The sequence below is a fragment of the Gouania willdenowi genome, chromosome 16, assembly GCF_900634775.1.
Source record: "Gouania willdenowi chromosome 16, fGouWil2.1, whole genome shotgun sequence".
In the NCBI taxonomy this organism is placed as follows: domain Eukaryota; kingdom Metazoa; phylum Chordata; class Actinopteri; order Blenniiformes; family Gobiesocidae; genus Gouania; species Gouania willdenowi.
Genome location: NC_041059.1, coordinates 24,566,133 through 24,582,291, shown reverse-complemented (window position 1 = coordinate 24,582,291; position 16,159 = coordinate 24,566,133). Strand labels below are relative to the sequence as shown.

The following is a 16,159-nucleotide window of genomic DNA, read 5'->3' as shown; positions in this document are numbered from 1 at the left end:
TGTTTCTAGAAATGTATGAAAGGAAGATAAGGGAAATGAATTCAAAATAAAAATTATTTGCAATAAATCAGAATCGCAATATTAATCGTATCGACACCCAGGTATCATTATAAAATCGAATCGGTACAAAGGCGTATCGTCCCAGCTCTACTCGTGAGTAATGTATAGTTGACAGAAGTAGCCTAATTACCTTCTTTTCGATGGTTGACAACAGGCGGGTTTAATACTGAAAACAACCACTTTTCCTGCTGCCCCTGAAGGCATCTCGGGTTGGTGGTAATACAGTCTATGGTAGTATGCAGACGGAACAGCGTAAACACCGCTCTGCTCCTCTGTTATCTACACACATGTAGTCATCATTAGTACCGATTAAACCCTGGAAGTAGGGGGGTAAGTATCCATGCTTTATATATTTTTTTCCTTTGGGTTGGTTTTTGGTCGTTAAGACGGAAGTTGTTTCTCTCCTCCTGTTGTTCTGAGGCACGGAGGTTAACTTATTGTAGGTCAGTCTGTCTGTCTTTTGTAACCTACACCATTCACTTTTACACCCAAGTTATAACAAACACCACACTAACTTTACTACTACAACCTACTGCTGTATATTTCTCCCATATATGGCTGCTTTGTGTACAGTGGCGCTGTTTCATGTCTCCAGTGGTTACTTTTACTAGTTCTTGTTGTCTACTTGTTGCTACTATGCTAGCACACAGAAGCTAATACTCCACTGAAACGGTTTCCTGTTGTTATTAATGTGTTATATTGAACCCACAGTGGTCTAATGACGAAGCTAGCATTGCTTTTCTATCACACCTGATGGTAGAATGCTAATAGTTTGATGTCAGTCTTTTTGCACAGCTGCACTATGACACATCAGTTTCAGGTGTGTGCTAAAACATGCCCTTTATCTAGAATATATGTAAACAGACATTTTACATATAAACAAGGCAGTGGCTATCCGTACGGTTGCCTTATCAATATATTGACATGCTATCCTTACGCAGCGCTCATTGGCCAGTTTAGGTCACGTGATAGATCACTCATTGGCCAGTTTAGGTCGCGTGACTAAGACAAAACCTAACCCTAAAAATTGTTGTGATATTGGGTTATAACTAGGGTGTCCCGATCCGATATTGATATCTGTCCGATTGCAGCCAGAAAACGAATATCGGATATTATCGGACTGCATCTAAAATCTCCAATATCATAACCGATATAATAATAATAATTTTTTATTTATTTTATTCAATTGTAGAATACTGTAGATATTATGTTGAAGGTTAAAATGTATGTAACCAATAAGCCTTGTCATACTCTGGAGCTGCGCATGCGTGACCTGGGGGGGTCATAGGTCGAGAAGGATATAAACGTAAACAAGCTCGTCCACTCTGTTGATATTTCCAACCTAACAGAGTTTGCAATGTTATTCCAAAGATCTTTAGTGTTTTAATAGTGTTCACATTTTTAATATTACACATATTCAGACTTAGGGAGGTGTCCAGAGGCTTTTTTGCTGATGGTGATTCTGGCCGATCCGAGCACTTTTAAAAACCAATGAGAGCAGCAGTGTGGAAGCAAGGCAGTCCCCTCGCTTCCACCCCTAGTGAATGAAAACACCGACTACCTAGGTCTCCAGCGGGCGGAATTCTGACTACCCGGGAATGATGCACGTATCCGAGCACTTTTGTAAAACCGATGGGAGAAACAGTATTAACGCAACAGACCTCTGCTTCCACATTCCTCTCCATTGATGGGACTCTCTGAACGACAGTCCTCGACTACAGGGTTTCCAGCGGACTTAACCCGGGAACGACGCACATATTCAGACACAGGGAGATGGCTTTCTGCTGATCTGAGCACTTTAGTAAAGCCGATGTGAGAAACAGTATCAAAGCGACAGACCTCCTCTGCTTCTACACTTCTTCTATAAGCTTGAACTTTTCTATTGTTATGTATTTTCTGTATTTACTTTATTGTTGTTGGTTTCTTTTTTTGATTTGTGTAATTGTTTTAACAATTGTAAAGTGTCTTTGCGTTTTCTGAAACGCTACTTAAAAATAAAATGTATTATTATTATTGATGGGACAAGTGAGATATCTGATGTGAAAAGGACAGTATGAGTTCTCACTTTGAAAAGGTAAATTTACGAGGTCCACCATTCACTAACTAGCTCCACGATTATTTTTATTAACCAATTATTTTGATTCAATTTTCAAATTTGAAAGAAGTGCACAAGATGGACAGGTTGATAAGTGAACTGGAGTAACGCCATCAGCTGAAACAATTTGAAAAGTCTGGAAAAACCAGAATTTGAGGCTTGTGTGCAGCATTGGCTTTAGCAGCTAACTCGGTCGTTCTGCCTCGGAGACCGATACCACGTTTACACAAAAAGTCTTTCAAGGAATCAACTCTCCAATGGGAAAAATAATTAAAATCTCTGTCAGACTCTCTTTTGTATCCCTCTTGACCTTTGACCTAATGCGGAAGAACTGAACCAGAGCGAGAGTGTGAAAAGGCTTATTGGTTAATAATAAATGGGTCAGTTTTTCTAATCCCTGCTGATGCTGACTATTGTTCTCTGTTTGAGTAACAACACTTGATCAAGCCTTTTCTAACATTCCACACTACAAAATAAGTCATAAAAGTATGTATGATTCCTGCTGTTATCGTATCTGATCCATGACGGTATCGACGGCCAATACTCAAGGCTGCAATATTGGTATCGGATCGGAAGTGAAAAAGTTGTATCAGGACATCCGTAGTTAAACCTAAGGTTAACCTAGGTTAACCTAAACCTAACCCTATCGCTGACCCTAAGACGCTACGTACATGTACTTCGGTAACGGTACCAATAGCACCGAATGTTGTCCGTACAAATGAACACTTTTATATAAACAATGTGACATACTTTTAGGGACAATATCCTGCAAAAAACAACTTGGAATTTCTCTACCAGAGGTGTAATTTTCCCTGTTTAACGAGGGTTGACAAGGTTAACAAGGCTTTAGTGTTCTTATTGCAGCATTACACGCTAAATCACGAAATGCGCAATCCAGTCTGAATGAAACTATGGGGTAGACAATGAGGAACAACTCAAAATAACAAAGTCAAAATTCATAAAGATCGGCCAATTTCAAACTGAGATATACATTTTTTAAATGTCTACAATGATGAGAGAAATATCCAGAATCAGTATCTTATATTGATCCAGATTCCTCCTGTATGTGAATCTATTTTATCACTTTATTTAAAGCCCAAATGGGTCATTCCATGTATTTTTAACTTCAAGTAACACATTTTCAGGACATTCCCTGCACTTGGGTCTCAAAAAATTCTGAATTTGTTTAATCATTGGGCCAATGAAAATAGTAAAAAAAAAAAAAAAAAAAAGTGTTTTTTCAGATTTCAAGATTTCACCCAACAACAACCAATACATATTAGGAGTGTGACGATATCTCGATATGGCGATATATCGCAATATTTTTTTCGCGCGGTCAATTATCGATATGCTCGCGCTAAGTATCGAATTTTTTTAATTATTTCTTTATTATTATTTTTTTCTCAAAACCTTTTCTGCTTTTTCACTAAAATGTGCCGCTAGGTCTTCACAAAAAAATTGTCACTGTTTGTTGAAGGAACCACATATTGTTTTCTGGAATATTTTGGTGTCACTGGTAAGAAAGAACCTATGTTTTGTTTACAGAAAGCACTATTGGAGATACTTATTTGTACACATTGGTATGTTGACACTTATTTACAGAAATGTTGCACTAAAATAGTGTCACTGTTCATAGGACACTTTTTCAATTTATTGTCTTTCAGAGATCTAAAATAAAAATTATATTTTTTCACTTAATCGTTTTTTTCATAGATTATCGTAGATTGATTTCTGACCAATATCTCAATATCGTCATATCGTGAGATGATCGTTATTGTGAGCTTTGTATTGCGTATCGTATCGTGAGGTACCCAGGGGTTCCCACCCCGAATGCATATATCTGACTAATCATTAGTGATGTTAACAGTCTATGTACATAGCTCAAAGCTGATCAAATTACAGGGAGCTGAGGCATATGCAAAGTTGTTTACTGAAGGCCTAAACATGTTCGAGTTCGAAACGCTGACAAACTTTTTTCTAATTTTGAGGAGCTGGTGTGTCTACCAGAAAGGATGTATAGCATATCTTTCTGTATATTCTGAGAGAGTAGGTAAAGCTGTATTTTCATACCAAATTGCATTTATCTATGTGGTGTAGTTCCTGAGATATTGAAGGCTGAAAATGGAAGAAAAATAAGAATGAGCGAATATTGACACATACCCCCCTCACTAAATTGGCCATTTCTCAAAAATTATTCATCTGATTGAAGTCAAAAGTTACATTGTACCTTGAATAATTACTGAACAAGTGGTAAACATTTCTGAATTTTTTTTAGACCGGAGTGCATGGAATGACCCAAATGTAATTGGAGGCTTATCATTTTTAATATTTTGCAGTCAATGACAGCCTGAATGCTAAAACTTATCAACATCACCAAATGCAATGTTTGGTTCCTGCACATTAGTTTTGTCTTCAGTAATTCAATTATTGAAATGCATGTTCCTGATCAGCTGATACATGTATAACACGCAAAAATCGGCCGATTAAAATGGACGGCCGATGAATCGGTTGATCACTACTGTGAACCTAAACTTCAGTTGTTTTTTTTTGTTGTGTGTGTTTTTTTTTGTGCCAATCTGATTACCAGTGTTGAATAGGTACAGTACATTCTCTCAGGCACCTATGAATTACAGTTGTTTAAAAAAGTAAGTGTGTAGGAGGATCTCTGACAGTTGAATGTGATGTTTAATGTGCACCAACAAGCTGAGACTCATTCTACTGAATCATCCAGAGGCCTATCATTTCCACCTTCCAGTATAAATGCATTCACTCTGTACAGTGATTGACTGGAATTTGGTTTCTCACTTTCACGCGACTCGAGCGTCTCTAAACAGGGCTTTTAAATCTAAGAGCCTGATGACCTTAGGGGAGCAACGTATTTGAACATATAAAGAGTCATTTCACAGGGAATAACAGACTGTGATACTGATAGGTCTTAAGTTGCTCACTGGTATGCACTTTATCTGCAAATGTGATAAAGGTTCACACAAAAAGAAACCTTTTCTTTTAGAAAGCTTGGTGACAACTCTGTGTGCTCACGTGTGTGCAAAAATAAAACATACATAACTCTAATTTTGTTTATTCCAGGGGATTTGGGATTATTATCTGTGACCACAGACCTATGTTGCCCAATAAGAAGAAAGTCCTACCTGCTGCAGTGTCTACCAGCTCAGCTGAGATGCCCCTGGGGAAAGGGATGTATGAATGACAGCGTGATCCTCAGGAATTTAAAGCTTGGAGCCAAGATATCCGAGAAGAAAAAGGCCAAAAAGTCCAAACCTGCTCATAAAAATCCATCACAATGCTGATGCCAGGATTGCTGTGGCTGTGCCTGGCCCTGATGCTGATGGGAATCTGCAGTGGCCACAGTCTGTTCACCTGTGAGCCCATCAAAGTGCATCGCTGCCTGGGGATCAACTACAACATGACCTTCTTTCCCAACATGATGGAACATTATGATCAGGATATAGCAGCGAGCTACATGGAAGTAAGTTTACATGGCATCACATACACTATCATCATACTAGTGGTATTTGTTATTTTCATTTGGATAGGTATATTGAGGGCCTTTACTCAAGCCATTTCCATGTCACTTCAAAGTTTTCAGTTTCATCATCTTTTATTATTTAGATGACTTCACTGGTTTTTAAACTTTCCAAAAGTGTATCATAAGTGCTAAACAGATTAGGTTTAATGGCGTCAACTACTGTTTTTAGCTTTAGATTCTACATGCTTCAGATAATTTATGTAAACGTGTTGGTTACGCTGAAATCTCACGAGATTACGTCACAAGGGCGACATTAGCCACACTGCAATACCATCAACCACCAGGGAATCACCCTCACGTTTTGTAGCGAGAGATTATGAACGGGGTTTTCGGCGGAATTGGACGTATTTGTCTGTTTGTCACAATTTCTAGGCATTTAATCACCCGGTTTCAGGTGAAGAATAGCGTGTAAATGTGTGATATTGTTGGAAACATGTTGGAGTCTGATTTTAAAGAAGATAGACTAACAAAAATTAGGAAAAGGCGCTCAGAGATGTCAGGAATTAAATTGAATATAACGTATATTTAATCAAATTCTTGTTGCTCTAATAGAGCCTATTTTGACAGTTGTTAATGGTAACTTTCAGTCATGGTCTCTGCCCCTGTTCCCAGTTGAGGAATTCATTGATTGCACCATAAATACTGCATTGTAATAGACTGTAATGACAACGTTAATCAGCAATAGATTGTTACGAATGATGAATAGTTTCAGACTAGCATTCACTGTGCTGGTATGATAACTGAACCAATAAAGCTAAATTCATTTATTGATTAGTTTTGAATTCTCATCTGTAGTTGAGTATTTACAAAGTGGCACCGCTCAATAGTCGTCGATCTGTTTCTTTATCACACAATATTTTATTTTCTCACATGTCATGAGCTACATTTGAATGGAGCCCCTCCATAAAGAAGTATGTCATGATTTTGGTATTTTAATTAAGCAGACAATAGATTAAGCTAATCTATGACATCTTTGGGTCTCTGTCATAATGCATTGATTTGATTCTGTTCAGGTAAATCTGTTGAAGTCCCATTCGTAGTACATACTGTATATGTGAGCATAATTTACCGGTATACAGTGTTTTCTTTAGGTAACCATATCTTGCATTGAATCACTCTAGTGAGCAAGCACATAGAAAGAGTGGGGAGAAAAAATCCCTGCTAACTCCGACAGGTCCAGACTCAGTCAGTGATCCATCTCACCTGTTGGAAGCAGGAAATAACAAGCCTGTATCCTTTGGTTTGAGGTAGACTTCTACATGATGCATTTTTCTATTGCATTCATTTATGCATTGTTTATTCAGCACCAGCTAACAACATGACATCAGCAGCACCAATTAGATCTGCAGCTTGTAGCATTGATGATGTTTCATAGTTGGAGATCATTTTATCCAATCATAGGCATTTGTTAAAGGTCTGTTGACCAGGTAAGCGTTAAACTCATTCACTGTCATCCATTTTCAGAACGGCTACCCACCTCACTGCCAGCCATTTTAGAGCCTTTTGACTGATTTCTAAAGACCCACAGAATATTTTGTACTATGACAATCGGAAATCTGAAAGGTCAGAATTTTTTTTTTTTGTTTTTAACTTGTTTTTTTTCTTCTGTAATCAGCAGTTTAATGAAGGCAAGTTTCATACAAAATGCCAGTTTCAGAGCAAAAAGCTGAGAAAACAGACTTTTTCTGAAAAATCCTGTCAGTGACTTTGAAGCTATTTTTTTTTTTGCTTTAGGGACACCTCAACACTGGTTTCCTTCTATAAAACAATAAAAACAACACTGAGACTGGGCTTTTGATGGCAAAATTAATATTATTTTGATATCTGGCTAAGAATTTAATAGATTTCTTACTGTTTTTTGGCCGTCCTGCAAGTCTCCCCCTCCCCACCCCCTCGTTCCCACACACCCCACTTCCTGCTCCTCCCGGACATGCCGAGTCGACCCGCTTTCCCTGGTTTGTTGATTGTTTTCTCTCACGATTGCAACACATCAGTCAATGGTCCAGTTAGTTACACACATGCTCTGGTGGAGTGGTGCAAGTCTTTATTATTGCACCAACATGTTTACATTTGTCAGTCAAACTTTCTTTCTGCAGGGGTGTATGCCAATCACCCTGCTGCAGACTGCCTGTCCCTCTCCTGTTTCAGCCGCTCCCTACAATATATGAAAATAAAACAGGTGTGATTAATCACATCCAGATTAATCACCCACAGAGTCCATCACTGAATCGCCTCCCCTCGATCCTCCCTGCCTGCTAAAACATGCACCACATCACAATTACGTTTGCAATGTGTGCAGAGGATGAAGTGCCTAACGTGTTTTTACATTTATATTTAAAGTGTGCATTAGTCAATGCTGCCTTTTCCAGAACACAGTACACTGGGATTTACTTAGTCTGAATAGGGTACAGCTTGAACTCGTAGCCACTAACCAGTACCTTAAACAAGACGCTGAGGGGAAAAAAAATCACATTCAAACACGATGATGAGTTAAACAGCCAATAGTTGAGATACCAAACAAGTTAGAAAAGGTCTACCCAAATAAAACCTACTTTTGTTTTTTTTTTGTGTGTTATATGCTAACAGCATTGCTTTCAGAAACCCATGGTGATAATGTATTATTATTATTTTTACCCTAATAAACAAATACTAATCATTATGTTTAACAAAAAGACATTGCATAATAAGTAGAATTAATTCAATTTCAAGAGGACATTAAAAATTAATAACTAATAGTATAATTGGCCACTTATTGTTGATTTTTCTGAGATTGGTAATTCCATTACCAAGGTTTGACATCCTGTGTGTTGGTAACTGAAACTGTCACATGAAAACATATGATGGAGGTATGAGTCTCTACAGACTTCATTCTAAAGCCATTGCCAAATGGAAGGAAGCCAAATACAAAAGGTAGTAAGAACAAACAAGTACATGAATGAACAAGAATTAAACATTGAGGAATATCCTATCACTAAATATTATGTTTCAATAAATGCCATTTAAATCTTTTTATACCAAGAAAGTTGAACAAAGTTTTATTGTACATTGAATAATGACAAGTTTAATCCATTCAATCTGTGATAAATGAGTGGTAACCTCAGTAGGACTGACTATACTAATTGCAAAACTGATTAAATCAAAGTAACTTAAAGACCACCTGCATTAGCATTACTGACTGGTTTCAAACTCACAGTCATGATCATCTTGTGTCTGTTGTCATCACTGAGCTCTGTTTCTGAGCCGTTGCCTCCTGTGTGCTGGCATTCCTCAGGGCCGTGGTTTGGGTTACACTGTTTTGGTGTCAGAGTGCAGAGCAGGATCTGTGATCTCTTGAAGGGTTCTATTGTCTGTTATCTGACTTATGGCTCAGGCTTCTCATTTCCCAGCAAACTTGGCTAAAGGCATTTTGCTTGACTTTGTTTTCAGGGCCCTTTGATTTTCTGGAGGAAGGCGACGGGACACACCCAGTTTAACACAAAGCCTAATGCGCGCTCCACATTGAGTCTGCTGCATGTCTCTCTGTTAATCACTCACTGATTTCCCCTCTTTGTATGTGTGCCTTCACTGTCCTGTCTCCCAGGTAACAGGCCTAGGGTCTCTGGCCTACATTGAACACCACATACTAAACAGCGTTCTCTGACACTGGAACTAACCAAGCAGACCTGTGTGATTTTCTGGGAGCAGGCCAGACTATCAGTTGGATTTTTCCGGAAGAAAGCAAACCCATTTCCCCTCGTGGTTTCATCTGTGTTTAGCTTTTCTCCTTTAAAAGCTGGGGAAGTGTTTGAATAGAAACCCGATGAAAAGTCAAATTTTATAAACATTTTATAACAGAAGAACCCTAGAAAAGAATACTTCGATGTGAAAATATTTGCAAACATTTTAAAGTGAACACTTTTGTTGTTAACGCCACAATAGCTTTTTCAACCTATGTTTGTGTGGTTTTTACAGTGACTGCAGTAAAGTGAATAAGGATCAGATTGTTGAGCCTTAGTGAGCTCAGAGTCCTGGACCTCTGCTGCAGGGAAACAAGGACGCTTTCTGTCAGGGAGGGCAAGGAGGTGTGGGCCCACAGCCAGACTTAATTTTTGGAGAAAGACAGAAAACCTGTACTTGTGTTCTTGTCTAAATATTAGTTACTGACTGGATTCTGTTACATTTTAACGTTTTATATTTATTCATAATTCAAGCAAAACTTTTGTGAAACTGATTTGTTTGGTGATGGCAGGTTTACTTTCAGCATGATACTAGTTTACTGTTGCTGCAGAATTGTTTTTGAAAGGCAAGGCAAGGCAAATGTAGTATTTGTATAGAGCATTTCATACACAAGGCAACTCAATGTGCTTTACATGATGAAAAAGTGTAACAGAAAAAATTCAACAGCCTAAAATCGATAAGAACATTAAAATAGGCAGCAAATAACATTTAAAATCATCAATAAAAACATTTAAAATAATCAACAAACACATTAAATCAACAACAACATGACCAAAAAATATCTCTCTTAATCATACGCAGTAGAGAAAAAGAGTACCTTTAACTTTGATTTAAAATGTTCACATTTGATGCTGACTTCAGAAATAGATGTTTACAGAGAACAAAATGGTCGGGGTCTTTATTTTTGTACCAAAGTTGTCCTCAGATGAAAAATATTTATGCCACCTCTCTAACAAAAACATACATGGCACCTCTCTGCATTCCAGATTCCAGATCTGGCTGCCGCTGTTTGTTTCCAAAAGTCCATTCACTCATTTCCTGCCACCTATACGACCACCCCCACCCTCATTCAGTCCCAGAGCTCCTGACCAGTGTGTTGAAAAACACAAGAATATGGTTTCCACTCTGTGAATAAGCGGCTTTGTGTGAGCACTGCAGCCTAACAGAAAGAAGCTAAGTCAAGTAGGAGGTCCAAATCTTTATTTTTTAGACTCATTACCGCTTAAAAGCATCCGATTTCACAGTTTGACCATCACAAGCTGTTTGTCTACTTAACAGTAATGTTCTTTTTTTTATTAAAAAAAGGAAGCAAATTTCAGGTAAATTTATCCACTCCACGATGTTCTGAAATGAAGGTCTTTTTTCTTAAAGAATTACAGAAATGGATTTGAGTTGATCATCTTCTGTTTCTCTTCTGTTCAATGCCAGCCCTTTATGCCCCTGGCAAACCTGCACTGCTCCCCAGACGTTCACCACTTCCTCTGCCAGGCCTTTATCCCAGCGTGCACTGAGGAGAACAAGGTGATCCGCCCGTGCAGAGAGCAGTGTGAGACCGTAGTGTCTGACTGTGAAGAGAACATCCGTGTCTTTGGTATCACCTGGCCCTCTGAGCTGCAATGTGACAAGTAAGCAATCATCAGCAATAAAAGCATAACTACTGAATCGCAGATAAAATATCTTCCTTTCTATTTCAACCTCTAGATTGGACCCATGTGACTCCACTGGGGATTCTGCACTTACTGCCACCCACTCCAATGATGTCCTCATCAGGAAAAAGAGACCTTGGTTTCTGGTGTCCGCTTCAGTTAAAGTCCAGTTCAGGTCATGGTTCTTCCTTCCTGGGTGCCCAGGACTGCGCTCCACCCTGCTCCAACATGTACTTCAAACCCCACGACATAGAATTTGCCAAGACATTCATCGGCATATGCTCAATTATCTGCTTGGGTGCCACACTTTTCACATTTCTCACTTTCCTCATTGATGTCAAGCGTTTCCGTTACCCGGAGCGGCCCATCATCTTTTACGCCGTCTGCTACAGCTTCGTCTCACTTATATATTTCATTGGATTTTTGCTGGGGAACGATGCGGCCTGTATCAAAGCGAGTACTTTCACCAGTGTGGACACTGTGGTGATGGGTTCACAGAGCAAAGGCTGCACTCTGCTTTTTATGCTTCTCTACTTCTTTTCCATGGCCGGTCTCGTCTGGTGGGTCATACTCACCATCACTTGGTTTTTGGCTGCTGGACCCAAGTGGAGCTGTGAGGCCATTGACAAGAAGGCGGTAAGGGAGTACAGTAAGGAAATGAAGACTACAGTGTTCTATAGACTAATTTAATATGTAATTCCCCTTCTTCTGTCTTCAGGTGTGGTTTCACTCTGCTGCGTGGGGGATCCCTGGGTCTCTCACCGTCACACTGCTGGCCTTGAACAAAGTTGAAGGAGACAACATCAGCGGTGTCTGCTTTGTAGGTCTCTACGACCTTGATGCCCTGCGCTACTTCGTCCTCGCCCCTCTGTGCGTGGGCGTCGTAGTCGGCCTCTCCCTCATCCTGGCAGGCATCGTTTCTCTCAACCACGTCCGGCAGGTCATTCAGCATGACGAGCGCAACCAGGAGAAGCTCAAGAAATTCATGATTCGCATCGGGGTGTTCAGCTGCCTTTACCTAGTCCCGCTGGTCACGCTTTTAGCTTGTTACACCTACGAGCAGAGCTATCGCAGCACCTGGGAGAACACCTGGATTAACGAGCGCTGTCAAGAGTACAGCATTCCCTGCTCCTACAAGGTAGTCCATCTGCATCCACCAACATGAACCTGATCAACTAGATCAACTAAAGCCATTCACATAATAAAAAAACTCTATTATGGATTAGTGATTCACATAGGGGTTTCCCAATCCTATATTGATATCGGATCAAAAAAAATGTATCGGATTATATCGACCTGTATTTTCAGCTAAAACCACTCCGATACAAGCAGTCCATTCCAGACTCTGCTCCAGCATTTCTAATAAATGGGTCCGTTTTTTCATCCCTACTGTTGCTGACATTTGTTCTCTGTTTGAGTAACAACAATTGATCAAGCCTTTTTCAACAGTCCACACTACAAAAACAAAAAGCATGTATGATTCACACTGATATCATATCAGCTTACTATCCGTATTGGTCAATACGCAAGGTTGCAATATCTGTTTTGTAAGCTACGTACACAAATCAACATCTGGGTACATTAGCTGATAAAACACTCACTAGTTCCAATTATTTTACAAAGTTAGAACTATATTGTAATAGGGCATTGCTGCTAAGAATAAAAAGAAAGTAATCCTCAGTTAAGAATTATCGTCCTCAATAAATGACATATAAGAGCACTTTTTTTGAAAAATTGCGATGAAATGCGCAATCCGCGTCCGATCTGGATGAAACTCTGTGGGATAATTGAAAAACTATCCATACATAACTGAGTCAAATTTCATAATGATTTTTTATTTATTTTTTGCAAAAGATGAGAGATTTTTATTTTTAAATCCGTGGCGTACTTTTGGCGTAATCCTGCAGACAAATAAATAGGTGCCAGTTACCTCTTTGTTGGAGGTGATTCTAGAATGGGGCACAAATAAAACAATGTTTGCACTGAGTATCAATAAAGCTTTTGAGAAATATTTGTTTTGTTGAGTAATGTTATTGAAAACATCTAAAGAATAACGTCATATACCGTATATTCCAATCTGTAGCTAATCCCGCCTGTAGCTATAACACACATATTACACGTTATGCTTTCTGTATGGGGAGCTGTTTTTATATTTTTATATTGGCATAATTAGATGAACAGAACATAATCAATGGATAGGGTGAGATGATAGTGAAAATAATTTGCTTGAAGCTTAAAGATGAGAATAACTGACCCTCTCTGTTTCAGACCACTGAGCAAAGCCACCCAGACCTCACTCTTTTCCTGGTCAAGTACTTGATGACTCTGGTTGTTGGAATATCTGCAGTTTTCTGGGTCAGCAGTAAAAAGACATGCTCTGAGTGGGCTTACTTCTTCAACAGGACTCGCAAGAGAGAGTAAGTCTCACTTTTATACCATAACGTAAGATGCAGACCATTGTTCATCTAAACTCATTGCTATCTGTTGTACCAAAGTCCCATCAGCGAGAGCCGCCGTGTGCTTCAAGAGTCCTGTGAGTTCTTCCTCAAGCACAACAGTCGCGTTCAGCACAAGAAGAAGCACTACAAGGCCAGCTCCCACAAGCTTAAAGTCATTTCCAAGTCAATGGGCACCAGCACTGGCATAACAGCCACCAAAGTGTCCACGACCACAAACAACCAGGGGACATCCGCACTTGGCAACCGCGAGCCCAACATGCAAGCATCCCTGGACAGAGGGACCCCGAGCCGCAGCTCTAGGAGGGGTGAGAGGGACAGAGAGAGGGAGAGGGAGAGGGAGAGAGAGGGGCTGGAGAGACGGAGCAAAGGAGGGAGCTCCAGTAAGGTCAGCAGCCGCTCAGGGAGCTTGCACAGGGCTGCTGAGGGAAGGTAAGCAAGGCATAGCTCAAAAATCAGTTCCCATAGTGAGGTCTGAGTGCTTTTTAATTACCGTACACCATACAGTATATATGTTACCAACTCTTTGTCTCTTTCTGATTTAGGGCAACCCCTCTGAGCGACCTGCCAGAGCCTCGGCAGGTTCCCATGAGACAACAGGAGAAACCAGCTATAAACCAATCACCTGCCAGCACTACCCCGGACCCCGCCTATCAGAAGGTTCACCATGTGCCTGAAGAGAGCAAGGATCCAAAGGACAACAACGCCTAAGACACTAAGGGGCGGATTCACTAAAGGTTTTGGGGTATTAAAACGTGTGCAAACATCGCTAATAAGGGGTACAAAACCCCAGGGAATCAGGACTGCGCGTCACAATGCGCCCACAATCCATTTAAAAATGGGAGGAGGAAATGCAAATGAATTAATGCAGTGAACGCAGTGTTTGCTGGGACTGTTTCTGCGTCAAAAATACTACAACCCACATGCAGGTGCAGACTCTCACACAGAGTTGACAGTGAAAAAAAGGCTCCAGTTAACCTAGTATAAGGAAATCATTAATTTGTTTAAAGCAATAGTAAATATTAACAGCCACTGAAAGAAAATGCAGAGTAAAGTGTGTGTGAGGGAGAGAAACAGCTGGAGTCCAATGTGTCAAGCTGCGGTGTAGAGTCGCTGTGCACGGAGATCCATGGATGTTGCTCCAGACGTACCTGAGCTGTGTCTTCCTCTCCATGTTTTGACTCAAACTCTCATGTCACGTTGATGGAAAGGATAGTTTACTACCCTTTATAATTCAGATCTTAGTGAATCCACCTCTAAATGTCCCAAATTTGGTCGTTCAGTTAATGATTTGTTCCTAATTACATTTAAACTTGGATCATGCTTAATGCAGAATGATGAAACCTAATGTGACTGTAATGGTACCTCCATTTTTAAAGATGGTTTGATGGACCACATTGTGTGTAGGTTTTTGGTGTTGGATGAGGTTCCTCACTTTTACCAACTGTTAGTTTAAAGAAGTGTTTCCCAGCTCTGCTATTACAAATGTGTGTCTTTATGAAACATGCATAAAGTCTATATTATTTGGATATGTGGCGGAATAGAATTTCCTACCAGGTGGTAAACAAATGCAATATTATTGTAGGTGTTTTATCATAGAAGTCTGTCTTTTACTGAATCAGTCGCTACACTGAATTTTGTTTGCAAGGTCTTATTACCAAAGCCTCCAGAAGTGTATTCAGAGGTCCAAGTGAATGTCTTAGTCCTGGATGGACTGTTTTTCTGCTACATTTTTATACACTTCCTGTGTCACTTTACCTTTTTTTTTTTTATTCTATACCTGACTATTAAACTTGATAAATGTTAAAGAATGCTGAAATTGTTCTCAGCTTTAAATGACTTTCTTAATTCTGTGTTTTTCTTAATACCTCTGTTCAGATCTGATGTGTCTTAAAATGTGTCCATAAAATCCAGGTCACACAGGTTTTTAGGTTTCCCCCCAAAAAATGCAGGTATGTGTCAGTTGAAAGAAGAAAACCATTTACAGATGCTTTACGTGTGATGAGATTCAGAGCTCATGTTGAGTACACTACAGGCTTTGCACTTTTTGTCACTGAGACCAAAACCATTCAAATATCAGGTTGTCAGAAATGCTCATTAAATTGTGGGAGATCGATCTGTTTCTGCATTTACAAATCATGTAACTATTTGAAAAATAACCTGCTGTACAGTCTATTTTTACTGTGTTTGTTCATGCACCGATCAGCCAAAACATTAACATCACTTGGAGGTCAATTACCATTGATGTTTGTAGATCAGTGAACATTTGGTCCTTAATTTTCATGTTACAACTGGGTATAGGGTTCATAAGCAGCTAGAAGGTTGAACTGTGGGAGATCTTTTAGAATGTTTTGGGCCTGCAGTAGGGATTTATTTATGAGTATATGTGGTTTAGGATCAGCTATGCATCAGTGTTCACATGTTTGTGGCTAATCAGTGTTTAACTGTCATTAATGGGAGACATAGGACAGATTCTCTACTAATATTAAACTGACTTCTTTTGTATTCATTTCATCCTCTGGAATGTTGACCTTTCTGCTCATCTGTACAAATATGTTTTGTATCTGATCTGTTTTGATAAAATAAGGAAATAAAAAGTTGAAACTTGTGTGTGGGTGAGTGTGTGAATCTATGCAGG

The 16,159-nt window shown here is 39.5% G+C and overlaps 1 protein-coding gene across 1 annotated transcript; it reads left to right on the top strand.

The window, feature by feature from the left end:
* Positions 1-234: 234 nt before the first annotated feature.
* Positions 235-16,064, top strand: LOC114478104 (frizzled-6-like). The gene is given in 9 exon segments (XM_028470935.1): positions 235-390; positions 5,243-5,642; positions 10,848-11,044; positions 11,121-11,165; positions 11,167-11,701; positions 11,784-12,203; positions 13,334-13,482; positions 13,561-13,953; positions 14,067-16,064. Coding segments are annotated over 8 exon segments (2,091 nt in total). The 5' UTR covers positions 235-390; positions 5,243-5,456; the 3' UTR covers positions 14,233-16,064.
* Positions 16,065-16,159: the final 95 nt, after the last annotated feature.